Source organism: Chelon labrosus (genome assembly GCF_963514085.1).
Source record: "Chelon labrosus genome assembly, chromosome: 4".
Taxonomy (NCBI): Eukaryota; Metazoa; Chordata; class Actinopteri; order Mugiliformes; family Mugilidae; genus Chelon; species Chelon labrosus.
Genome location: NC_140340.1, coordinates 10,438,972 through 10,465,387, shown reverse-complemented (window position 1 = coordinate 10,465,387; position 26,416 = coordinate 10,438,972). Strand labels below are relative to the sequence as shown.

The window sequence follows — 26,416 nt, the reverse complement described above, 5'->3', positions numbered from 1 at the left end:
GTGGACATTGTTACTGGTACATAAAAAAAATGCTGATTTGTTCTTATTAACCACCGACAGATACTTACTGTCTGTATTTTCCCGTCTGTAAATGCCTCTAAAATCGTGCACTTGTCCCTCTGTCACTTTCCTTCCATCCCCGTATGATTCGCTCTGTTCTCTCAGCTCCCTGCGGCCCGAGCGTGCTCTGTCATAGAGGCCGCAGCCGTGAGCTCAGCTCAACCTTTTACTTCAGTTAACAAAGAGGTCCATGTCTCTTATTCTGGGCTAAGTGCTTCTCACAATCGGCGGTAAACTGTTGGGAAAACGAGCCCTGCAGCCCAAAGTGCTCCTGTCTGCAGAGAACACAGAGCACTGGATTTAGGACCCCCTAAGGCGGGAGAGTTTATTGTGCACAGTATATATTTATACACATGTGCCCATGCATTGGTCCGCATTGTGCTTGCCATGTTAAACGTTAAATTCCTGCATTTAGTGTACTTTTGTGCCAAGAGACTTTTTGAATAGACTTTACGTTGACCTGCTTCATGCATAAAGGATGAAAGAGGCCGCTCTCTAGTTTCACATCGCAGAGGAGGTCCCGGGACTGTCCTAGAGAAGCTGAGTCACCTTAGGTGTGTTGCGACGCACAGTTTCTCACCGCACTAAAAAGCACATACCACCTTCGTCCGGCTGTGTGTGTCCCTGCTGTCAGCTTTTCTCCCATCCGACCTCAACCTGATGGCTTAATGTTCCTGTGTGTTCTCTCTGCCTTTGAAACAACGGGGGGAAAGGCGCACTGCTGAGTTACATCACTGGTCCTAATCTCTCCATACCCTCTAAAAACAGCCATTTTGTTCAAAGTGGGTTTGTCCCTTCTTTAACCTCTGCTTCTCTCTGACACGCCGATGCCTTGAGAGCTCTCCACTTGGCTGTTCAGTTTTCATAACTGTAGCGTTGTTGTGTTCACCCTTTCTTCTACCACAAAGTCAAGAGTTTAACATACTCAATCCACATTCAAAGGATATAACAAGAGGGCTATTTGTATGTATGGGAGTTTAGAAAGTGCATGCAAGTTAAACAACAAAACATTCTTGCTCTCTGAGGTCGGTTTGGTGGTGTAGCACTTAAATCGCACATCCAAACCATAACTTCTGTAAATAAATTATCCAGACTGAATGTCCAAATGTTCGTGAGCGCCTTGTCAACGTTTCTCATGTCATGTCGTGAATATGTGAAGAGACAAGCGTTGGAGCGCCGGTGAGAACCAAATCAGATTAGAATGAGGTCAGGGCATTTGGTTCAATACTTTAGAAAGACACTACTGGATAATTTACTTTTGGGATCTTTTTTTTTAATTATCTGTAAAGGAAGTCGACACTTGACACTGATAAGACATGTTGTGTGACTACGAGCCAGTCCAGAAATACTGTATGAGATTTTGTGCACGTGTAAGTACACTATATGCGTGTTTGTTGACGCTTTCCTCGACAAAGTAATCTCTCACTGGCAGTTTTGTAACACCCTTTTTAGGTAATAGGTAAACTACTGACAGCAACGCACATTGTTATTTTTCTAAATCAATTCTTACGGTATAATAAGGCGGCAGGGAATGAGACATGGATTTTGGGAATAACGGAGAATAAGGGGTGTTTAAAAGCCGACTTATACTACAGGTATTTCTTAACTAACTGGTGCCTATTATAACCGGCAGCTCTGCATGAGCTACTAAGCTGCAATGTGATAAATTAGGATTTAGTGACAGTGCTGCACAGAACAATACATTTTTTAAATCATTTATTATGCTGCATATGAAGCAAAGCGTTTCCTAGTAAGGTCCTACACTTGTTCTCATCACTGTCTTATGTGTTATCACGCATGTCTATTACATCCTATTATATTTTACTGTGTTTATTTCATTATTTTTATTTTTTACACCTATTTTTATTTGACTAGTGTCCTTCAAGAGTGTTTTATTTATGTGCTATTGAGCTACTGTGACTGAACAATTTCCCTTGTGGATGTCTAAGTCTAAAGTCTACCATAGCCAAAATGCAGTGCTGCATTAACGTCATTCTCATGATTTTTTATGATAACGCATTGTTGTTCCCGTTATGTTTTTTTTTAAAAAATGTGTATTTTTTTTTTTTCCCGTGTGTGTCTGCAGGAAACAGTTGAGTATGCCTTCCTCATCATTTTCACAATTGAGACCTTCCTGAAGATTATCGCCTATGGTTTGGTGATGCACCAGAATGCGTACGTGAGAAACGGCTGGAACATGCTGGATTTCGTCATTGTTGTGATAGGGTAAGTCCTCAAGTTATCGCTTGTGCTGCTTTGGTGGGCGTTGCGCTGCGTTTGCACACCGGCTCGCGAGGTTTAGTTATTTTTAGTCTGATTTTTTTACTATTTGTGCTCGGCCTCAGTTGGACAGTTATACTTTACAGTTCTGAGAGAAGTTAGTGTTAAAGTTGCTTAAGCCCTTTTCTCCATGTGGCCAAGTGCTAATAGAGACCCTCGTACACCCACGGTATATGACCCAGAAAAGACAGAGAGAATAAATCAGAGCTTTACCACCACTGAAGTGAGTCACCATTTCTCCATACTTCATCTCTTCTCCAACACTCCCTCCCCATCTTTCCCTCTCCTCTCCTCTCCTCTCCTCTCCTCTCCCTGTCTTTCGCTCACACACTCTCCATTCCTGCTCTGCTTTGTCTCTGCAGCTCGTGTTTATTACTGCCCCCTTCCATTTCCATATCTCAAATGGTTCATGCTTTACACCTCCCCACCTGACTCTGCCCTCATTCGCTATCTCCTGCACAACACTCTCCTCTTATTATCTTCATCCTTATCTCAACTTCTCTCTCTCTCTTTTTTCCCCCCTCCTCTATCTGCCTACCTCGCTCCCCTCCCTCTATCTCTCCTCTAATACGCACAGTCCAGTGGGTAGCTGGGTCAGATCTCTGTCTGTATGCTGCATGCGGTGTTGATCTGCCAGCCAGTCAAATGCAAAGACGGCTGCCTCATCTATAGAGAGTGGCTGTTGCGGCTAAATCGCTGCAGTAATAATCCGGCCAGTGTCTGATGTCAAAGCGGTCGAAGTTCAGTCCTGTTTTCAAAAGCCTTCAATATGTTTGTGTCTGTTGTATTTATAGATCGTCAAAGGTCGTGTTCTGGTTTTAATATATCGTGCGTTAAGAAAAAATAATATAATAGGCAGTCAAAGGTTCAGCTTTGCTTTATGTGTGTCTCGAAAAAGAGGAAAAAGCTTGACAAAAAGGCTTTCAATGTGAATTGAAAAAGTGTCTTTGGTTGATTTGTTTAATAAAAAATGTACAAAAGAAGTAAAAAAAAAAAAATAATCTATTTGACCTTTATGAAAAATGGGTGTTTTTCAGAACTGTAATTTCGATTTGCAACAAAGGAAAAGGTAACGTGAGTCCTTGTAAAAGAACATTTATTGAATTTGTTAGATTAAATGTGGACTTTAATTGTATTGAAGACTGCTACGTAACGTATTCTTAAAACTGCGTTTTACTTTGACAATAGATAGCAGGAATATATTTGCAAGGAAAACTATTGCACTTTTACACTTCACTCCAGCTGTATGGAACAACTACCTCATTTTATTTATATAGCGTCAATAACAATACAAATTGTCTCAAGGCGCTTTACAAATCCTGGCCTGAAACCCTCTGAGCAAGTACGAAGGCGACAGTGGCAAGGAAAAACTCCCTATTAATAGGAAGAAACCTTGAGAAACCTTATTCTTATAATTTATTGATTTGGTTTTACAAAGCACATTTTACTGTTTTGGTACACACAGTCTGCTCCGAGCTCGGTTTTTGCCGCAGACAGAAAAAATTTGCCATTAGCTGGTGAACGTAGCGAAGAATTCTTCCAGCAAAGGGATAAATTTTTCCTTTCCGAAGATGGCAAGAATCAAAACATAGTGTAGCCGCAAAGAGGTAGATGCAACTCCAACTGAATGCTAACGCTGTTCTGTAGCTGGTGGATATACTGTAAAAGAAAATAGGCTCGGCAACAGTTTCAGTACATGTGCATTTTTCTAAATGTTCCTGACAGTTATTGTTTTCTGTGCAGAATGAAAATCAATCCGCAAACCCATGAAAGTTGCTTAATATTGTTGCATATATTCACTGTGTGAAAATGTAAGTTTCTAAAACACAGCATGTTTCTCACAGTGTCTCAGTGTCTATACAACTAAATTGCAACGACAGATATATTTAGAGTTAAACGTAACTGCGACCAGATTATGTTTCAGACATTTGCCATGATCACCTGATGCCAACTCTAATGCAGTTTAGAAATTTTGCATAAATAAACAGTAAGAAAAAACTTGAGAATGAGGTTTAGTTGCTAAGTCATGTGTTAGAGGACAGGGCTGTGTTTGATTTGTTGCAAATTGGCTTAAATCTGTGAAGCCATCGGGAAAAACACCTACCTCATATGATTCACCGGGAAAGAAACCTGCTGAATTACTTTCATTAAAGCGGCTCTTCTGAGGTCTGTTCAGTGAAAAGGTGTCGATATGTGAGATAGGGTTTTCTTTTGAGCATGACTGTGTGACTAATAGAAACCCCCAGTGGCAGACGGTCAGCCTTCCAGCTGTGACTCAGTATAACATAAGTCGAAGCAGACTGTGCTTAAAGGCCATCAGAACTTCTTCCAGCCGCTATCGGCATCTTCATTCACTGCTTTTAGTGCCTTGATGTGATGCGTTGAGATGATTTTTCCCTCCTGGCTAGGTGAGGAATGTCTAACTGGCTGTAATGAAGTGTCCTCTTTTCATGGTGAGGGACTCCTTCGCTGCTGATTGCATTTTGTGGCCAGTTTCTTGTGGTGCATTTTGTCCACTGTATACATAGGTTCAGTTTGCATGCTTGAACTGGGCATAGAGCCAGGGAGATTGAGGTTCTGCTTTATTATGCTGCTGTTTCAGCACCGTCCCTGGCTTTGCACTGCAATTACTTTATGTAGCACGGGTACTGAGCTGGGATTTTTTTAACAGGTCGTAAAACTGAATATATAAAGTTCCATTTAAGTAATGAATAGGCAGCTTTTACGCCGTATAATCAATTAACAGTGGATTGTATTTAATGAAAGTATGGGAACGCTCCGACTGTATCCTGGTGATTTCAGTATGGTTTGTGGGTGGCTGCTAAGTAAACTGATGACACTACTCTTTAGACTCACAGCTAAATGAAATGTATTAACTTATCTGGAAAATACAGGAATGCATTCAATATATTTTTAAAATGTTAATGTTTGGCTATTTGGTTTATTGAATAATAATTTAATCCGTATTACTATTCCATAAGGATTCTCTGGAATATGTGCAGGTCAGATGCATATTTGTTGTGTTTTCCTTTGAAAACTGGTCATTTTTGTTTTTTTCCTTATGTTTTTTTTTTTCTTCAACAGACTCTTCAGTGTTGTCTTGGAGCTTTTGACCAAAGAAGATAAGGCAGAAGCCGAAGGAGAAAGTGAGCATCCGTCGATGCATGGGCATGGGGGTAAATCAGGTGGATTTGATGTTAAAGCCCTTCGAGCCTTCCGTGTGCTGCGACCCCTGCGGCTGGTCTCAGGAGTACCCAGTAAGTAATGAGAACACAGGCAACTGTTGAAAGTTTCCACATTTTATTCTGCACATATTGTATGATAATATTAGTCCTTCCCAGTGAATTGTAGGGTGAGGGATTTCTATTTTCTAAAAGCATCTATGTACTCATGTTGCAACGATAACAAATTTCTAAAATACATGCGGTTCTAGATGAGATGTGTCGTGAATATGGTGTCAAATTGATATAAAAGTGTTTTCCTTCTTATAGGAAAGACATAATGCTGTGTGTTTGCATAGATAGTGAAAACCATCAAGACTTAAACGATTGTGAGCTTTGTCCAGTGTCCCGTACTCTTGACTATGTTTAAACAATTGATTGTAAATAAAGATGGCTGGTGGAACTGCTCCTCAAAAGTGAAGCCAAAGCAAGTAGAGCTCCCCCTGGTGACTGGCTGCAGTATAGGCCATAAGCTCCACCTCCTCCGTGTTAGTGGGTGGGACCAAACTAAAACACTGAAACACACGTCCAAAAATAATTTTTTCAAGGATAGTTTCTTTCGTTTCAGTTGGTTATTATAATGCTAATGCATGTTTGAGTGTCAATTCATCTGATAAATTCCGTTTTAGTTAGTTATTTGACGTTATAGAAACCGGATGTGACATCATGATGACTACCAGTTGCCGTGCCAACCGCTCCGTTAAACAGTCCCGTAGGACCGTGAGAGTAGGAATAAATTAATTAATAAATAAAAAAGTACAGTGTATAATCCAACATTTCTTTGTAACTGGTGGAGGTAGAGTGTAGTATTAATTAAAACAAAAATGTGAGTAAGTCTGGCGGAAGTGTGGATGGCTCAGGCTCCAAACTTGCGAGGTAGTGGCACCCGTATCCCCAGGAAAGTAGTGTCAGTTTGTCCAATACAAGGGAGTGGGAATGCTGCGTCCATATTTTTATACAGTCTATGGTTTAAACAGAGCAGGGTGACCTCTTTACCGTTCAGGGCCAAAAGTGTTATTATATTTGTATTAAAACGGGGACAGAGAAAATTGATAGAAGCGGTATTTTCTAACTATATTTTACTATTGATTCATATAAAGGGCAGAAAGTTCATTTAATGTGTTTGTTTTCATCTCTGCCTAGGTTTACAGGTTGTGTTGAACTCCATCATTAAAGCCATGGTTCCTCTCCTGCACATTGCCCTCCTGGTCTTGTTTGTCATTATCATCTACGCTATTATCGGCCTGGAACTTTTCATCGGTAAAATGCATGCAACCTGCTACTTACCTGGCTCAGGTAAGCACTCTTTACTAATAAAATCAAATTAACCTTGTAGTCCAGGATAATAGTTAGTATGACAAATGTGTTTTCCCAGGTAATCAAGGCATGTTGATATATTAGCTTAGTGTGCATTACACACTGGACAAAATGAGACACGCAGAAGGGCCATAAAATGTATTATTATTATTACTACTATTATTATGCTACTCAGAAATGCATGTGAGTAGACTGCAGGAGTACATTAACGCTCACTCCCTACTACTTTCCAGATTTAATAGAGTCATTTATTCATTCCTCGGGAAGGGAGGCTTTCTCCTTGTAAATAAAATGGGAGAAAATCACTTGAAAATGAAATTATAAAAATTATAAGATATATTTCGTAGGGGATATTTTGGTAAAATTGGAAAATTAAATGAGGGTTCTGTTTACCATAGCTGGTGTTTATGCCTAACAACGTCTGCAGTTGAGACTGGTTTGCTGGATGCTAAATGTAAAGCAAAACACTCTTCATTTAAAGACAGTAACATGCAGCAATTATAAATGAGTTTAAACTCCTTTTTTTTTCTGTAGATGCAATAGCAGAAGAGGAACCAGCTCCATGTGCGATCTCAGGGCATGGGCGCCAATGCCCCATCAACGGCACAGAGTGCAGGGAAGGCTGGCAAGGTCCCAATGGGGGCATTACCAACTTTGACAACTTTCTGTTTGCCATGCTGACTGTGTTTCAGTGCATCACCATGGAGGGCTGGACGGACGTGCTGTACTGGGTGAGTCTCTCGCTCCCCCTGCCCAGTTCAATAACCTGGGTCTGTCACATGCCTTCATATTAAACGTCTCCTCACAAAACAATAATGTGACTCACATCCTGGTGATGGAGCTGCTGGTAGTTTCCCGAGGCAGCTCTGATCTGATTGATTACCTAAATGATTGGATGCATTCAATAATCTAGAAAATTACACTATCCTAGCACTGTCAATATTTCTACAAGATCTCTAAAACACTTTAGTTCTGTTTAGTTTAGTTCTGTTCTTCACTTTCTGCCTTTAACAGCTTATTTCACTGCTTTCTTCATTCTTCTTTTCTTTTCCTCTCCTTCCTCCGTGGTGATTGCTTGCTCCTCCAGATGAACGATGCTATGGGCTTTGAGCTTCCATGGGTGTACTTTGTCAGTCTTGTGATCTTCGGCTCCTTTTTCGTTCTTAACCTGGTTTTGGGTGTGTTGAGCGGGTAAGCACCTCCTTCTCATTGCAGACAGAGACCTTCTGCTTGCTTGCAGGTGGGAGGTTCTCTGTTTTTCCAAGTGTTGTCGTCTGTTAACCCGCTAAATTTTGACCCCCGTAGGTCAACGACGCCATCGGATGGGAAACGCCGTGGATTTATTTTGTCAGCCTGATTATATTGGGCTCCTTTTTCGTGTTAAACCTTGTGTTGGGTGTGCTCAGTGGGTAAGAGACAAGTTGTGCAGTGGTTTTGGTCTGCAGTGTGGGCTTGTTGTGCACTCTGCCACTACTTTCTCTATTGGAGTGTGCTCTATGCAGTCTCTATGCATTCTGGGATAACTAACTAGTGGCTAGTCTACATAAGGTCCACAAGATATTCTCTCAAACGTTCTTCTCTGACCTCTGTTGATGTCAAACTATTACGTCCTTTCCACGGCGACTGCAAAGTGAGCATTTCCTCCCCCATCCCGTCTCCAGCCCACCCAACCTCCTGAGAGAGAAATTAATCTTATTCCTCGCCCTTCACTCCCTCTGCGCTCCTAAGCTCTCTCAAACCCCACTTTGCTTTCCCAGCTCTGTGGAGTGGGGGTGGGGTATTACAGTAGAATTAACTCTGGATGGTTGACCAGCCAGGAAAGCCTGATTTTTGAAATAGCCAACAAGGTTAACATAATCATCACGCCAGGCCGCTGCAGTCCCCGCTTTAGACTTTTATCTGCATCAACCGTCTAAACGCGGATTCACCGATTCTACTTTGTGTCGTTACTTTTTTGTCACAAGTATTTTTTTAATCCCAAGAAAGTGAAATGATGCATCTTCTGATGCTGTTACCATCTCAGTTTGCGCTCTCGCTTTCTTATATAATGTATAATTTGAGATGCCGTGCTAATGGATGTCTCTTGAAACCATCTGTCTACCTAAATTGCCTTTTCTATATGATTAAGATGCCCTCCTAAAGAATACTGTACTGCCGGGCTCTAAATATAGTACCGTGTTGTTTCTCAAAGGTGTACATCTCCCTCCAGTGGCTAGAGCACTGAAAAACACACAAGACATTGAAACGTTGCAAGTGTAGTATGTAAATATGTAGAATACATTTGGAGTAGAGAGAATAGCCATGAAATCAAACAGAGGATCTTCATTCAGTTAGAAAATGTTGAACCCGAGAGACAGATGTGTTTCTTGTTTGCTGTGAAAGTTACCTTTGTGTGTGTCATTGGTAATTCATGCACTTGTGCGTATTTTTGTGTGTTTTCTTTTTTTTTTTGTCTATGTGTGCTTCTTCAAACCCAGAGAGTTCTCCAAGGAGAGAGAAAAGGCCAAAGCTCGCGGAGACTTCCAGAAGCTGCGCGAGAAGCAGCAGCTGGAGGAGGATCTGAAGGGTTACCTGGACTGGATCACTCAGGCCGAGGACATCGACCCCGACAACGAGGACGAGGCCGATGAGGAGAGCAAGCGCAACCGTAAGCGCCGTCTCCCACGCGCTTCTTTCATGTGGTTAGGAGTAACGCTTCGCAGCCATCGCAAGAGCCCTTCTCTACTGAGAAAAACGGTTGTTGCCATGTCAAGGAAAAATTCCAGCAGCGGGTATCATTGTCGGTTTGAGAGCATTGTGATTTCACCACTTATGATTAAGCCATTTTTTATATAATCACCAAATAATAGAGTTTGCACCCCAGACGACAATAATATCTTGCAGCAGGAGTTTTGTAAAAAAATAAAAAATAAAATGCTTAAAGGGGAACTACTGTTTTTTACAACCTGGACCTTATTTCTGGCATAAAATACGATCGTTTACTCACCCATATGACTTATGTAATTTGTATTGGTTCGGGAGATATTTAGATCTACGTATATCCATATAGCGGGAGTGACTGGGGCACCGAAATGCAGCCTCTAAATATACCTAAACAGACCCCGGATGATGTCTTCTGACCTGGATGATGTCATCTCTGAGCGCCGCGCGCACCCACGACGGTCGGCTTGTTTACCTGTAATTTGCTACTGCTATGGTTCGTCATGTTGCAAAAAACTAGCAGTAGCAAATTACAGGTAAACAAGCCGACAGCCACGGGTGCGCACGGCGCATCATCCGGAGTCTGTAGGTCAATCAGATGATGATAACAGGTAACTCCGGACTCAACGGGGAATATCACTAGTGTACGATAACAAAATATTGGTGAAATGAACGAGTTTTGCAGCAGATAATGTGTTATTTAGAGGCTGCGTTTCGGTGCCCCAGTCACTCCCACTATATGGATATACGCTGATCTAATTATCTCCTGAATTAAATCTCAGCTGGGTCCTGCAATACTCAGTTTTCTAGTGCAGAAGCCATCATGGTAGGAAATCAGCTATTGAAGTGGATAAGCGGACAAGTCAGTAACACCAGAGTGACTGCAAAATAACTCTGAACATTACAGTGCATGTAGTGTAACAAGCAGTATAAAGACAAGACTGGCAAGCATGCATATTTACACATACATACATATATGTATGTGTGTACATAAAGGCATATGCTGACAAAAAGCAGTCGCTATAGGTGTTCGAAGCCAAATGCACACATTGGGTTTATCTCCGCCCTCAGTGTATGTTACTGATGGAAGTGGAGCACGTCGTAAGTACCACTGGAGTTTATCTGAGTAGGGGAAAAAAAAAAAAAAGGAAAAACTAACATATTACTTGAGCAGTAGCAAAACTCCTAATCCAAATCCTCTTTATATAAGCAGCACACATGATACGGAACCTGCAACTGCCTCACCTTATAGCCATGCACTCCGTCTGCTCATTATGGTCTCCACCACATCTCCATATGTACGCCGCCCGTTCACATGCCGCCTCTCCCGTTTGTCTTTTCCTCTGGTTATTTTTCAATCCTCCAGTTTCCATCAGCAACATTGCGCCCGTGTATTTTAATTTGAAAGTGAAAAAAATCCCAGTTAAAGGTTCTGTGTTTTCTTCGGCATCCATCCCGGCTTAGTACATGAGCCCCTACTAACATGTTCACATGTAAACGCTTTAATGTGCACCGTGACATGTTAGTACAGGCCTCGTCGCCTGCAGACGCTTCCTTTGACTAACAGCTCTCCGTGTTGTTCCTCTGCCCTCCTCAGTGTCTACAGCCCATGCGGCTCCTGCTGCTCCTGTCATTGTTGGATATTGATATTTTGAATACTGTTGTTGTCCTGTGGTGCTTGTCTGCTCTGACCCATTTTGATAGCAGCCCATTCTCGCCCCCATGTCCCTCTGCTGTGCCGTTGTGTCTGAATGCACGGGCTTGCATGCATTACACATGAAGGGGTGACTCTGGCTGACCTTACTGAGAAGAAGAAAGGAAGGTTTGGGTGGTTCAGCCAGTCGTCCGACACTCATGGTAAATCCTGTGGTTTCCCTTCAGTGTTCTCTAGCTTTTGTGAGTTTGTATGGATCTGTGTGGATTTTATAATTAAATTGATTAGATGTACAGTTTTTTTTAACGAAGTCATATTTGATGAACATAAGTGAAAAATCACTATTGGGGATATATTATTAGAAAATGATAAAAGGTATGTGTGCGTATGTGAGTGTGTTTGTATGTCATCACTTTGTGCTTTTCTATTGTGTTTTACCTGTTGTGTCCAAACATCACAGCTTTTTTGAGTCCGTCCTTTTTTCCCCTCCCCGGTTTTTCTTCCGCAAATCTCCATAGAAAAAAAAAACAATCACATCTTTTACCCGTTAAACAAGTCTGTTGTGAAATAGAAATACAGCTGCGTTTGATAGCCGCCACACCCCCCGTTTCCTTCCCGTGTCCCATTTGAAAAGCAGAGGCTCAGTCTGAATACAGGAAACAGGGCTAAACCCAGATCACTACTCCAGCAGTCAGCACTATTTTCAGCACTGAGAGCTGTCCGACCACTCAGGAATCAAAGCCAACACGTCTTCGTAAGCTAAGCAGCGGCGCACACTATGCTCCCTCACACGAGTTAAAGCAGTGAGACATTTCACACAGTTAATCATCATCTGTCTGCACAGACAGTCTTTCCGAAGTGCTGGCAGTACTTTGAGGGTAGCATTTCGGAGACAGTTTTGAGAGCTCTGTCCTCCTGACTCGGCTCCCTTCTTCTTCTGCATCAGTCAGCCCTCGTAGAGCAGCTGTCCACTCGCCTGTCCCGTGTCAGCTCCCTTTCACCACTTGGTAAATGATACTGATGACTGATGAATAGTGATGCACGGCTGCGACACTTAGCTCCTTTACTCCTTCACGGTAGTTTTGTCGTTGCAACGTGGCTTTGGAGGTTAAAATCACTATCAAACAACACAGACTCCCTTGAATATAGTCTTGATGTGTAATTATCTTCAGCATTGCTGATTCGTACCCTTCTTTCGGTGTATCTGTGATGCAGGCAGGCTCTATTTTATTTCTTTTCACACTTCTACTCCCTGGGGGTCGTATAACACCATGTCTTTCATAAGAATCTTCTACAGCTGCAAAGTGCTTGTGATTATGTTTTTGTAAATGTCCGCTTTATGTGCTGCTGCAGCGAGCGTTCCTGCCAGTGAAACGGAATCTGTGAACACAGAGAATCAGAACGGGGAGGATGAGAAGACACCATGCTGCGGACCTCTGTGGTGAGAACGCACAGCACTTTGCAAGGACCAGGGGCCCTGTTGTAACATTAGATTAAAGACTGCTGTCAAATTTGGTGCAACTGTTACAGATTCATTTTGAGGATATCAGTCGCTTCACATATTCTCAGCACATGGCTTTTCATTTATAGTTAAAGGAAACTGGTGAACTGGTTAAAGCATTGCATCCCTCTTACTACTGGCTTTCACAGCTGCACAGTTCTTAGGCTAGTGTTGTTAACCCTACTAATCATTTAATGCTTCTTACAAGGTTCGGCTACAACCTAAATTTGTAAACTTTGCCTTTTTTTCCCCTCCTTTCAGTCAGAAAATTTCAAAGTCAAAGTTCAGGTCAGTACATTTGTGTGTTTCTCTATAATGCATGTAGCTGTTACTATAAGGTTTGTGCCTGCATTAGAGAATACAGACTTTTGTGTGCTTGGCTTTCATTTTACTGCATTTTAATGAGACTTTACCGGGAATAATAAATCAACATTTTTTAAAAAGTCAGCATGTACCATAAGGTATTTTTAGAGAATAGCCTTACGCAGTATTTTTCAGCTCATTTACTGTACAGTATGACTTGCAAAAATGTATTGATGCAGTTCCCCTGTGGCTCCTCTCCCATACTTCACTGCATTATTAATGGATTCAAACTTTAGAGATTTCTCTCAAGAGGCACTGAGGTTATGTTTTTATTCCATTGTTTAGACATTACAATCAGTGTAGAAAGATATTGATTTTATTTTTTTTTTCTCAGATCAATTTGAAGTCACACTCATGTCATTCTTCTTAATGAAATTTCTCTCTCACCTGAAGTCGGCGCTGGCGCCGCTGGAACAGATTCTGCCGCAGGAAGTGCCGGTTGGCTGTCAAGTCGGTGCCTTTCTATTGGCTGGTCATCATCCTGGTGTTCCTCAACACCCTCACCATATCATCGGAGCATTATAACCAGCCTATGTGGCTGACACAAGTTCAGGGTATGAATTGCACCGCAGTACACATAGAGGTCCAGTTCTGAAATGGCAAAATGTGCATACAGTTTTAAGTATTACCATGTTTTTGCACGTTTGTAATTTAGATATCTCAGAAAAAAGTATTGGAGGTTAATGAGAATGTATATTGTTTAATTTTTTTTCTTAATTTTATATATTTTCTCATTAAATAAATGCATTTATTTGAATAGAAAAATACCATATATATATATATATATATATATATGACTTGGACTCAAAACTAAACATTGCATTTTTCATATAAATGTACTGTATGCAAACTGTTTTTTTTTTTTTGCATCCTATTTTCCAGTGAGGTAACGGTGTACGTCATGCAATAATTGTGTGTAATTGCTTGAGTATTTGAAAAGCAGTGGTGACTGTGTGCTGCCAAACCATTTACAGTGTATAGCTAAACTAATCTCAGCACTCTCTAACGTTCTAATTCTATCTATTCGTATGTCGTCTTGTTTTTTTTTTCCTGTGCCTTTCAGATGTGGCCAACAAGGTGCTGCTAGCCCTTTTCACATGTGAAATGTTGGTGAAGATGTACAGTCTCGGGCTGCAGGCCTATTTCGTTTCACTGTTCAACCGCTTCGACTGCTTCGTGGTGTGTGGAGGAATCACTGAAACCATTCTGGTCGAGCTGGAAATCATGTCCCCCCTTGGTATCTCCGTGTTCCGCTGCGTCCGCCTGCTGAGGATCTTCAAGGTCACGCGGTAAGATCGCTGTCGTGCTGTGTGCGCTCGTGTGCGCGTGTTCACAGCGCAACGTGTGTGGTATTCAATTATTCTCCTGTCTCTACCTTCCTTTGCAGACACTGGCAGTCTCTGAGCAACCTGGTGGCGTCTCTGCTCAACTCCATGAAGTCCATTGCTTCCCTGCTGCTGCTGCTCTTCCTCTTCATCATCATCTTCTCCCTGCTGGGCATGCAGGTGTTTGGCGGAAAGTTCAACTTTGACGAAACCCAGACAAAGAGGAGCACCTTTGACAACTTTCCCCAAGCTCTTCTCACCGTGTTTCAGGCATGATCCGTGTCTTTTACATTTCAGATGCTAATATAACGGCACAAAGCTGCTACTAGCAGCACATGCTTCTTGGTCTATTCAGTGGAAAATATGCTAAACAAGGTTGTTTGTAACCTACTGTAGATACAGAAGCATTCTGGTGATTTTATGTAACCAATATATGGCTACAAATGATCTTTGACATTTCCAAGTATTGGTACTAGGACCAGCATTTGAAGATGCTGTGCTTGTGCCAAAACATCGGCATTTAGTTGAAATTTATGTGTTACCTTTGTTTGATTCTTTTGTGTTTTTTCTCTATAACCAAGTTCTCCTGAGGTTTGAATTTTTCTGAAAGTTCCCAAATAACTAAATGAGATGCACACAAACGTCAGTAAATTAGATTTTTAGGCCGTACTGCAACATGCTCCAACATATGTGTCCCTAAAGCTTGTTACATACTCCGCAAGAAGCGAGAAGTTTGTTCTCCTTCCTAGGGCTGCGAGAACAAGAAAAAATTTTATTCTGGCCAGGTAATTTATACTTCACGAGAAGTGCTAAACTCGGGGGAAGTCCTTATAGGCCCCTCCCATTGCAGCATCCGTCACACGCGCTAAGCATTATGGGAGATGCGGGAGACGGACGACGAGAGGCACTTTTCTTATTATTTACGGATATCAACCAGTCGTTTTGATGGCCGTGTCCGTCGGGTCACGCTGTTCATTTAGCGGTCACAAATACTAGCATCAGGGAGCTCGCAGAGCATTTCCGCTAGCCGCTAGCATCTCCGACCAGTCACAGAACAGTAACCGGACACCACACAAGAAAAAAGTTCTGGCTGGTTGATATGTCGAGAACAAGTTCCAAAACGAGGGCTGCAAGAAAAAATTTCTCGATTCTCGCAAGTATGTAACAACCTTTACCTTGTAACAGTTTTTTTGTGGCCACCTTTTACACTATTTTTAAATAAATGCGGTTATGCTACGGTGCTCAGCAAATATTGAATCTCCCACCAAATAACACTATGGTTTATTCAGATCCTTACGGGAGAAGACTGGAACGCTGTTATGTACGATGGGATCATGGCGTATGGAGGACCCTCCTCCTCTGGGATGATCGTGTGCTTTTACTTCATCATCCTCTTCATCTGTGGAAACTGTATCCTCACTTACACTGACATAATTATTTTTATATAATGGCGTGTTGTTTTGCACATATACATAATATACACTGATAAGGCATAACATTACGACCACCTTCCTAATATTGTGTAGGTCTACCTCCAAAACAGTTGTGACTCATCAGAGAATGGACATGGGCCTTCTGAGGGTGTCCTGTGGTGTCTGGTAACAGACTCTTGTTAGTGGGGGGGCCTTTGGGTCTTATGGGTTGAGGGGAGGGGATCAGGCTTGTTCCAGTGCATACTTGATCAGTTTGGGATCTAGTGAGTTTGGAGGCCAGGTCAACACCTTGTGCTGTTCTTCATGTTTTTTTGAGTTGTTCCTAGTTGTTTCCCAGCAGAACATTGTATTGTCATAAGATGGTCAATGTTATTTACTTCTCCTGTCAGTGGTCATAATGTTGTGGCTGATCAGTGTAGATCATAAGCATGTGATGTTAACTAGTAGAGTAGTATTACACTTTTAGTGAGACCATCTTTCTTGACTGAACACTTTGCTCAGATATCCTTCTGAATGTCTTCTTGGCTATCGCTGTGGACAACTTGGCCGATGCGGAGTCTCTCAACACAGACGAATCAGACAAAAAAGGGTGACTACGTGATCTTCCACAAAGTCTTATCCAAAATAACTTTAAACATTAGTGCGATTGCTCTAACTTTGCCCCAGAGTTCATAAAAATATCTCTCTTCATTGCAGGGACAAAAAGGATGATGACAAAGACGAGAAGGTATTACTTTATTTATTTCAAGCCACTTAACCGTGTCTGGACAGTCTGAGAAGTTTCGTACACTGACACACATTTCACATATTCTGCTTTGCTTCAAGGAGGAGGAGGAGGAAGACATTGAAGACACCGCAGCAGAGGAGGAAGACCCAGAAGTTCCATCAGGTCCTCGCCCGGTCATCTCTGAGCTGGTAAAGAAGGAGAAGATCACTCCGATCCCAGAGGGAAGTGCCTTCTTCATCTTCAGCAACACAAACCCGTAAGAGACAGCAGCACCGCATACTGCACACGCGCACCGACAGGTCGCGTCTCACTTCTCACCGAGGTCTGTGTTGCGTTTCCTTTTTCCCGCAGGTTTCGCGTGTTTTGCCACAGACTCATCAATCATCACATATTCACCAACCTCATCCTGGTCTTCATCATGCTCAGCTCTGTCTCGCTCGCCGCTGAGGACCCGATCCGAAACTTCTCAGCTCGCAATATTGTAAGTCTATGAACGCTCCACAGAAATGTATTCTAAATTTAAAACAAACTATGTAGTGAAGATAATTTCTGGTAGGAATGTTTGTCATTCGGAGAAGTCTTTCAATGACCATACTCTTGGTTTTGCATGTTTTAGCCCATTAACTGTGACTTGTATTCTTTATATAACTTCTATTTTTCCAAAGCATTCACTGCCTGAGTTTACCAGATATCTGACTTTTTAATGATGTTTCAGTAACGCTAAAATGGATGAAAAAATATTTGATGTGCATGACAAAAACTGCAACTCCTCGAAACCTGTTCTTAAAGCCCTGTTACGCAAGAATCTGTATTTTTTTTGCGACTGCACAGGCCTATGGTTTGGGAGTGGAATTCACTACTGTCGTAAGTGGAAATAGCTTATGATAAAAAAAATTTTAAAAAAAACCTAAACAAGCTACAACAACCAGACATCGCAACATCACGAGAGATAGCAAGCAAGCTAATATTAGGGTGATGTTGATGTCTTCTTGCAGAGATTGAGATTAGCTCCTTCGGTGTCCTTACAGTCGTTCTGTAGATCACAAGTTAATTTCGTGCCGGTGACTGTGCCCCATCACCCCAACGCAGTGGAGTAGTGGGAATAAAAGACGCGCCATTCTCCCGATTATAAGTCAGTGGACTATCAAAATGATTTTGCAGCTACTGTTTAAAGGTGAAATAGTTGAATGATGCTGCTTTAGCTAACAAACTGTTTAAAGCATGTTTTCAGTATAAAGAATGCGTTATGATTTTTGTTAGGATGTCTGGTAAAAAAACCAAACATGTGTATTAAAGGGGAATTACCATTTTTTTGCAACCTGGACCTTATTTCTGGCATAAAATACGATCGTTTACTCACCCATATAACTTTGGTGTCATTTGGAGTTGTTCAGACGATATTTAGATCCGTGTATATCCATATAGTGGGAGTGACTGGGGCACCGAAACGCAGCCTCTAAATAACGCATTATCTGCCGCGAAACTCGTTCATTTCACCAATATGTTTTATGATACACTAGTGCTATTCCCCGTTGAGTCCGGAGTTACCCGCTATCTATTCGCGGACGTGCAGCGGTTTGTTGTTCTTTGGCCAGCTGTTCCTCTCTCTGTCTCCGCATCCTCCTTTCAACGTGCTCCTCATCCATACACTCTGGCTCAAAACGGTGAGGACGTCCATCATAAACAAAGTCGTCGTCCACAACCTCAGAATTGGAAAAATATTCAGCCATGTTGCAAAAAACCAGCAGTAGCAAATTACAGGTAAACAAGCCGCGTGGGGTGCGCATGGCACTCAGAGATGACATCATCCAGGTCAGAGGTTAGTAGGTCAATCTACAGACCCCGGATGTTGATAACAGGTACCTTCAGACTCAACGGGGAATAGCACTAGCGTATCATAACAAAAACATTGGTGAAATGAACGAGTTTCGCGGCAGATAATGCGTTATTTAGAGGCTGCGTTTCGGTGCCCCAGTCACTCCCACTATATGGATATATGCAGGTCTAAATATCGCCCGAACGACTCCAAATGACATCAAAGTTACATGGGTGAGTAAACGATCGTATTTTATGCAAGAAATAAGGTCCAGGTTTTATAAAAAGGTAATTCCCCTTTGAGCTTGTGCCTGAGAGTCTTATGTTGCAAGAAGAATATATAGGGAAAAAGAGATAGAACAAATGATTGAGGAAGAAAAAATGTTTCTTTTTCACATGATCTGTTTTCTTCTTAGCGTTAAATTGACCATGGCAGATCAAGATGAGTTGCATTACTTGCAATTGTAAGGGAAGAGATTGGAGAATATAGGATGTGATGTCCAACTTTAACCTTTGAACGTCCCATGACTCTGCTCCTTCTGATTGGTTCCAGTATTTATGATTTAGAAATGAATTAGCAAACTTTTAAATCTGAAACACTGCTAAATTCATATTTTCTCAGTGCTTTTTGCCTCTCCACCAACTTCCCTGTGTACCCTGTGCGCTGTTTTAAGAAGTGTTGACGTCGCCGCTGTGAAGGAGGGTGTTTAAAAATAGTATTTGCTTAAACTTATTGGAGATGCATATGTTTTACAAAAAAAAGAAAAAGAACGCATCGAGTAGTTCACATTGATGAACAGCTTCGGTGTCTCAAGATAGTGTTAGGTTCCAGCTTGTGAGTGATTTCCATACGCACTCGAGTTAATTAAACTCCCCGGCTCCTGTAAGGCGGAAATAAAATATCTCATGAGCTAAAACAGGCAAAAACACCAGTAAGGTCCTGTAAGTAAACCCTCATGAGGGAAGTTTCCATGCATTATAATAATAACAATGAATGAATTCGAAATGCATTAAGATCGGTGTCTCAAAAGTTCATTAAACGAGTGAATTAACTTTTTGTAAGTGGTTAGAAATTAGAGTGTGATGGAAATACTTTCCTTTTCATCATGTTGACATATGATGTATGAAGCTACACGATGAACTGTCTTTGTTAAACATCTACATTGCTTTTTGCAGATACTTGGTTACTTTGACTATGCTTTCACGGCTATCTTTACTGTTGAGATCGTGTTGAAGGTAAATGCTCTGTGTCCCCTGTCCGTGCTGTGACTAACCTCACCCCAGTAACACTCCAAACGTCTCGTTGCCTTCCAGGTCCTAGGCTATGCAGATTATGTCTTCACTAGTATGTTTACATTTGAGATCGTATTGAAGGTAACCCCTTAAATGACAACGAGAGCCTTGCTGCATTCTCTCCTTGTGTGTCACCTGCCACTCAGTACAACCTGGCTTGTTTGTTTCCTTTCTCTTATTTACTTTTTTTCTTCACGGCACCTCTTTTAAAAAAAAAAAAAAGCAAAAATACTCATATTGGAGTCATTACCTTCCACACACTAACACAAGCACAAGATTTGTTCAAATTACACTAATCAACGAACTCCTGCTGGGGGAAGGAAACATCATATCAACATTACATTACACTCGCATCGGTGTCACGTCATCGCTGAAATGATTTTGATGATGCAGATATTGTAAAACATGATGCAACCCTCTGCGCGATGCAACAAAATTTTTAACGGGCTGTTCAGACATTGTAAAGGCATTGGCTGAAGTTGAGTTTGAGGTCATCTTTAGGGTGTTCCGTTCGGACATGTAAAAAAAGCCAACTCCAGTCAAAGCTGTCACCATGCCTCTCGTACTGACTGCTCTTCAGATTACTCATAAAAGAGGGGGCAAAACCAACCATGTTCCTGCAGAGCATGGTTCAGTCTGCTTTCCCTGGCTGAGTGCATAGAAATGTGGAGCCGGTCCTGCAGCTGTTTGGGCAAAAGCTCTGCCAGGTCGGGTCTAAATTCTCCAGTGCTCTTAGTTAGCAATCTCCTCTCTTCATTACTCTGCGGGGCTCCACATTTACATGCACTCGGAAAATGAATCCTTTACTTTTACTATTATTTGAAGAAGAGTTATTTTGGCTGGTTTTTCTTCTCTGCCTGCTGAGCTCTGAAGTTTTAATTGGGAGCTGCTTCCCTTTATTCTGAACTATTAAAGAACATAATGGAATGTGCTTTAAGACGACGGCCCACATGAATGTGACAGTAAGGCCAGTTCTACTTTCCAATCACTATAACTAGAGCTCTTGCGGGTAGTAAATATCCCTGACATCGCGGCAAAAAAATGCATGTTTTATTGCCTCATCCCATAGTGGATTGTGAAATGAATGACTTACTACTACATTCATGTAGATAAGGGCTGTGGGGGTGGCGACTGTAGACTTAGCCTCCTGTTTCACTGCTCTGAGCTCGCCACCCCGAATCAGAGTGATCTACAAGAGTGTGGAGACGTGTGAGCGTGCGTTTGACTGCAAGGTGTTGAGTGCTGAGAATCTGTTTTTCCTATTTGACATGTTTGTACGGTATGTCTGTTTCCTCTGATGTGTGAAGTGTAACGCTGTATCTGTGTGTGTGTATGTGTGTGTATGGGGTGCATTGGATGAAATGTGTGTTGTTGTTGTTGTTTTTCTTTGCCATTTGCTCCTTTAACTTTCTCTGTCCTGTCCTCAGATGACGACATATGGAGCTTTTCTCCATAAAGGAGCGTTCTGTAGGAATTACTTCAACCTCCTGGATCTGCTGGTGGTGGGAGTTTCCCTTGTTTCTTTTGGCATCCAGTGAGTACAGAAAAACACATATGATCAAATACTACTACAAGTGAATGAAGCCAACCTCAAGAAATAAACTAGGATCTAAGAGTCTCCTTTGGGCATTCGTGGTTTCATTACCTATGCGTCCGTAAACCATACAAATTAGACAAACTTACCCAGTAACAAATGAGGAAACGAATGTGGCGTTTGAGAAAGAAGAACTCAGTGTTTGCACATATTGACTGGATGCAATGGATGAATGAAACATCCATCCTTCTCCTTTGAAAACTTCTATTTTCAAAGGAGATGATCTCTGAGTTTTTGTATGTCACAGCAGAAGTTTTATTTTCTCTCCCATGCAGTATCTTTTTCATTAACTTGTAATTTCAACTTTTTATACAGTACGTCGCCCTGTTTGTGCTTTTCAAACACGTTACAACAGATGTCTTGACCTCATCCAGTAACTGTTTTAGTGGTTCTGTGAATTAAGGTGGAAAAGTCTATGTGCCCTTTTTTATACCAATCTGTTCACGCTGCTCAGGTCCTCAGCCATCTCCGTGGTGAAGATTCTTAGGGTCCTCCGTGTTCTCCGACCCCTGAGGGCTATTAATAGAGCCAAAGGCCTAAAGGTTAGCACTCTAGAGTGTCTGCATCTTTGTCTACAATAATCACCACAGCCTGAGACTACCTGCAAACATTGTGATCTCTTGTGTCTTGCAGCACGTCGTGCAGTGTGTGTTTGTGGCCATCAGGACTATCGGTAACATCATGATCGTCACCACCCTGCTTCAGTTCATGTTCGCCTGTATAGGGGTGCAGCTGTTTAAGGTCAGAAGCACTGAGCTTGAAAAGATACGATCACAGTAACACAGGAAGCCAAACGACAAAATGCACAATCATATCGTAATCATAAAAAAAATGTTTTGTTTTCCTGCACAGGGGAAATTCTATCGCTGCACAGATGAAGCTAAGTCCAGCCCAGAGGAGTGCAAGTTAGTTTCACTTATCTTGTTCCACAAATTACTCACATTTATCCTTGCAAGCTGAAGTTTACCCTCCATGCAACTTCTCATTTTCTTATAGAGGCACCTATATCCTATATAAGGATGGAGATGTGAACCAGCCAACCATGCACAAACGAGTGTGGCACAACAGTGACTTCAACTTTGACAATGTCCTCATGGCCATGATGGCTTTGTTCACCGTGTCCACTTTTGAAGGCTGGCCATCGTAAGATTCAAGCCATTTACTTTCCCGTATTAAAGCATTTGAAACAAGTTACAGCTCACAGTGTGCTCAGCGCGCACTGAGAGAGACGAGACAACACAACACAGACGGCAGCTGTGGAGTGTTTTCTGTCCATCTGAATCACATGCCGTCTTTGTTCACGCGTCCCCTCAGGTTGCTGTACAAGGCCATCGACTCAAACAGGGAGAACCTCGGCCCCATCTACAACTACCGTGTGGAAATCTCCATCTTCTTCATCATCTACATCATCATCATCGCTTTCTTTATGATGAACATCTTTGTAGGTTTTGTGATCGTCACGTTTCAGGAACAGGGAGAGAAAGAGTACAAAAACTGTGAACTCGACAAGAACCAGGTCAGTGTCATCAGGTTCAAAACGTATTGATATAAACCGCTTGGAAATAATAGATTGTGCACTGACTTACTTATCCATAGTTATTGCAGTTCAGAAATGTTCAGTCCGAATCCTAATGATTTCCTCCATTACATTGTGGCTTATTAGAGCAGTCTGTGGTGGATTCAAATGACAGCATTTTCTTAACTGAGCACAAAAACCTCCTCTGTATATTTCTGTACAGCGTCAGTGCGTGGAGTACGCCCTGAAGGCACGTCCACTGAGGAGGTACATCCCTAAGAACCCATACCAGTACAAGTTCTGGTATGTGGTGAACTCCACCGGGTTTGAGTACATCATGTTCGTGCTCATCATGCTCAACACACTCTGCCTGGCCGTACAGGTAAGACATCTTTACACGACAGAAACCAAGCTACGGAATAAGTTTCTGTTTGAAAGAATGATATCTCACTTGAGACAAGTCATGCTTAAGTAATGACTGACGCAAAAGTGAATATCACAATTGTTCATATCATTAAGGACTAAGTATTAAAGAAAATATATATAAATGTAAATGTAAAATGTAAATAAATATTTTCATTAATATACACAAATCAGCCACAACATTATGACCACTGACAGGAGAAGTAAATAACCATCTTGTGACAATCCAGTGTTCTGCTGGAAAACCTTTGGACCTGGCATTCGTGTACATGTTACTTAGACATGCAGCACTCACCTAGACCAGACCAGGCACCCCCACCCCATAGCAATGACACTCCTTGATGGCAGCAGCCATCCCCAGCAGGCTGGCACACACACAAAAAACGGTTTAGGAACAACTCAAAAGACATGAAGAACAGCACAAGGCGTTGACCTGGCCACTAGATCCCAGACTGATCAAGTATCTGTGGGATGATCCACAGAGGCCCCTCTCCTCAACCCATAGGACCTAAAGGCCCCCACTAACAGCATTCTGTTACCAGACACCGCAGGACATCTTCAGAAGGACCATGTCCATTCTCTAATGAGTCACAACTGCTGGGGAGGCACAAGTGAGACCTACACAATATTAAGGAGGTGGTCATAATGTTATGTCTGATCGGTGTTGATGCAAGTTAGTTTCTTTACCACTAGCTCTCCATCTGCCTCGCTAACACAATAACGCTGTCATGCTATGTTGGAATTTTGAATTTAGCATCCCCTGTTGGCAGTTATCATAAAAGACACTCTGCTTCACGACGATAGAAACAGAAGGAGGATGTTATAATCACAGAGCAACATAAACATAAAAGCCCCAACATTGCTCTGTAGAGATTTCTTGTTCTGACATGTTTTGCTCTTTGAGCATTCCAGCCCGCATCTTTGTCTTGTGCCTAAACATTTGAACATAATAGCAGATCATATTTTCTGACCGTCCCTTTTCTCACCTCTGTGCAGCACTACGGCCAGTCAGCGCTTTTTAACTATGTCATGGACATTCTCAACATGGTCTTCACTACTGTGTTCACTGTGGAAATGGTTCTCAAACTCATCGCTTTCAAACCCAGGGTGAGTCAACGGCGTTTGTCTTTGCACACAAACACAACGTTACATCTAGTTGATACGCAGAGGTTTGACATCAATCAGACATTTGTTTTATTTGTTCAAAGAGCAGTTTGAAATTATATATTATATTTTAATGAATTTTCATTATGCGTCAGCACTTTGCTGACTGTGTGCTTTATATGGCGCTAAAGTCAATTAGTTTTAGCTTAGGTCAGCAAAAAAAGCTGGGAAAATATATCAAAACAGTCACCTACCAGCACCTCAAAAGACCATTATGTTTTATCTTTTGTTTACTCAAGACTCCAGGAAGTCACTAGCCCAGCTTGGCACGCAATTGGATAGTCCTACAGCCAATCCACACAACAACACTCAGATGACATGTTTGACTGAGTGACTGTTACTCTAAAAGGTCGCACAAACAATGTGATTGGGTGGCAGGTCTTTTCCGGGGCATAATGAGTTCAGAACGGAATGACTCCAGACTGAAATCCCCCACAAAAACTTTGTCGGCATGGGTCCTTTGGGCTGGTTTCCAGGCTTGGACGTCACAACAGTTTTTTAATAATCAGATTTAGAGCACAGATGTGAGCTTACCTCCTCTCATGCTGCTTTCAGAAGGAACATGTGCGCTTGTGGTTATGGCAAAATGGATAACATTCAATGACAAAATCCACCTTAAGTTGTGAAAACACAGGAAACTGTCGCCAGCTGAGGTCACAATTTAGCAAGCTAATGATTGAGGAAAATGTAGGAGATGCGAAGGCATAATGGGAGTACAAGGCTGTTGGGAACATCGACATGTTTTGAAGTTGAACTGAATTATAATATATTAATTTACCATCCGTGGGAAAAAATAAAAAGACTCCTCCGTTTCTGAAGATGTGAGCAAACACATCCCAACTTGTGAAATTCAGTCAAGTCAAAGGTCAACTTTTGTTTTTCCATGTGAACTCTAATATGCACGTAATAAACACGACAGCATTTGAAGGCACCATAACTCTTAAATGGATTTCCCAAGCTGTCAAAATATTCTTTTAATGTTTATTAAAGGGCAGCTTACAGGGCGTGAACGTGTGAATACTGATGAGTCAGTGAATGTTTTTTTCATTTTCTCCTCAATCCGACGGCCTGCCTGACAGCTCTTTGTCCAGAAGAAGGACAGGATGCTAGTAAGAGAACAAGTGTGGGGTGCAGTGCTGGCTTTTGTTTTTAATCATTAAAATACGTTTTGTAAAGTTCACGGCGGATGTGTTTTCGTGTGTAATTTTAGTAACAACATGAGTCATGTAGTCATGAAACCCTTTAGTCGGGGCAGTCAGCAGGTGTCTCCGTGTGTTTTTAAAAGAGCTGCATTTAAATTTCAGTTTAAGAGTGAAGCCTTTTTTGTTTTTGCTGACGCCACGTTCAACTTGCTCAACCTCGCTCAGGGATATTTTGGGGATGCCTGGAATGTGTTCGACGCCCTGGTTGTGATTGGCAGCATAGTAGACATTGTTCTCAGTGAGATTGATGTAAGTAAGCTCAGCTACAACCGGCCTCACTGCTCTTTGACACCTTTTTCCTTTTCGCGCCACCCTTGGCAGCAGGTTTTCTATGGCAGGGCTCAGATTTCTGGCTTCCTTCTAATCTGATGTCTCTTAATACTTTTTCTCTCTCTCTCTCTCTCCCCCTCACTCATTGTCCTCCCCTGACCCTGCCATTTCATCGCAACTTTTGTCTCTTTCTTTTATTCTCTTCTCTCATCACCTGTCCGGCTGTCTTTCCCACTCCACTGCCTTTCCCTTTACCCTCACATGTAACTTCATGAACATTAACAGCACTATTTCACTGATGCTTGGAACACATTTGATGCCTTAATTGTTGTGGGTAGCGTCGTCGATATTGCTATCACCGAAGTTAACGTAAGTACTGCTTTTTTTCTGACTCGCAAGTTGAACTGAAGCCTTACAAGAAAGCCATATGACACGTTATACACACATTATATTCAATATCCCAAAGTGAAATATGACCTTTAAGGCTGTTTATCATAACACTTAACATAGTAAAAGGTTTTAAGGGTTTTAAAGTGCCCTTGGCTTTTTTTTTGTAAA

General features: G+C 41.8%; 1 protein-coding gene across 1 annotated transcript in view; it reads left to right on the top strand.

Moving 5' to 3' along the window:
* The window catches only part of cacna1da (calcium channel, voltage-dependent, L type, alpha 1D subunit, a), a gene marked incomplete at its 5' end in the record, with an annotated part of 53,698 nt that overhangs the window by 13,180 nt on the left and 14,102 nt on the right, over positions 1-26,416 (top strand). Inside the window, 28 exons of the mRNA XM_084543231.1 lie at positions 2,147-2,286; positions 5,425-5,597; positions 6,705-6,857; positions 7,413-7,609; positions 7,966-8,069; positions 9,356-9,525; positions 11,361-11,435; positions 12,586-12,673; positions 12,995-13,021; positions 13,490-13,650; positions 14,160-14,385; positions 14,484-14,691; positions 15,711-15,831; positions 16,356-16,443; positions 16,551-16,581; positions 16,680-16,837; positions 16,933-17,062; positions 19,573-19,632; positions 19,711-19,770; positions 21,117-21,223; positions 21,738-21,825; positions 21,917-22,024; positions 22,136-22,188; positions 22,280-22,426; positions 22,598-22,799; positions 23,023-23,181; positions 24,219-24,329; positions 26,144-26,227. Coding sequence (XP_084399357.1) covers positions 2,147-2,286; positions 5,425-5,597; positions 6,705-6,857; positions 7,413-7,609; positions 7,966-8,069; positions 9,356-9,525; positions 11,361-11,435; positions 12,586-12,673; positions 12,995-13,021; positions 13,490-13,650; positions 14,160-14,385; positions 14,484-14,691; positions 15,711-15,831; positions 16,356-16,443; positions 16,551-16,581; positions 16,680-16,837; positions 16,933-17,062; positions 19,573-19,632; positions 19,711-19,770; positions 21,117-21,223; positions 21,738-21,825; positions 21,917-22,024; positions 22,136-22,188; positions 22,280-22,426; positions 22,598-22,799; positions 23,023-23,181; positions 24,219-24,329; positions 26,144-26,227 — 3,429 coding nt within the window. The remainder of the gene's footprint in view (positions 1-2,146; positions 2,287-5,424; positions 5,598-6,704; positions 6,858-7,412; positions 7,610-7,965; positions 8,070-9,355; positions 9,526-11,360; positions 11,436-12,585; positions 12,674-12,994; positions 13,022-13,489; positions 13,651-14,159; positions 14,386-14,483; positions 14,692-15,710; positions 15,832-16,355; positions 16,444-16,550; positions 16,582-16,679; positions 16,838-16,932; positions 17,063-19,572; positions 19,633-19,710; positions 19,771-21,116; positions 21,224-21,737; positions 21,826-21,916; positions 22,025-22,135; positions 22,189-22,279; positions 22,427-22,597; positions 22,800-23,022; positions 23,182-24,218; positions 24,330-26,143; positions 26,228-26,416) is intronic.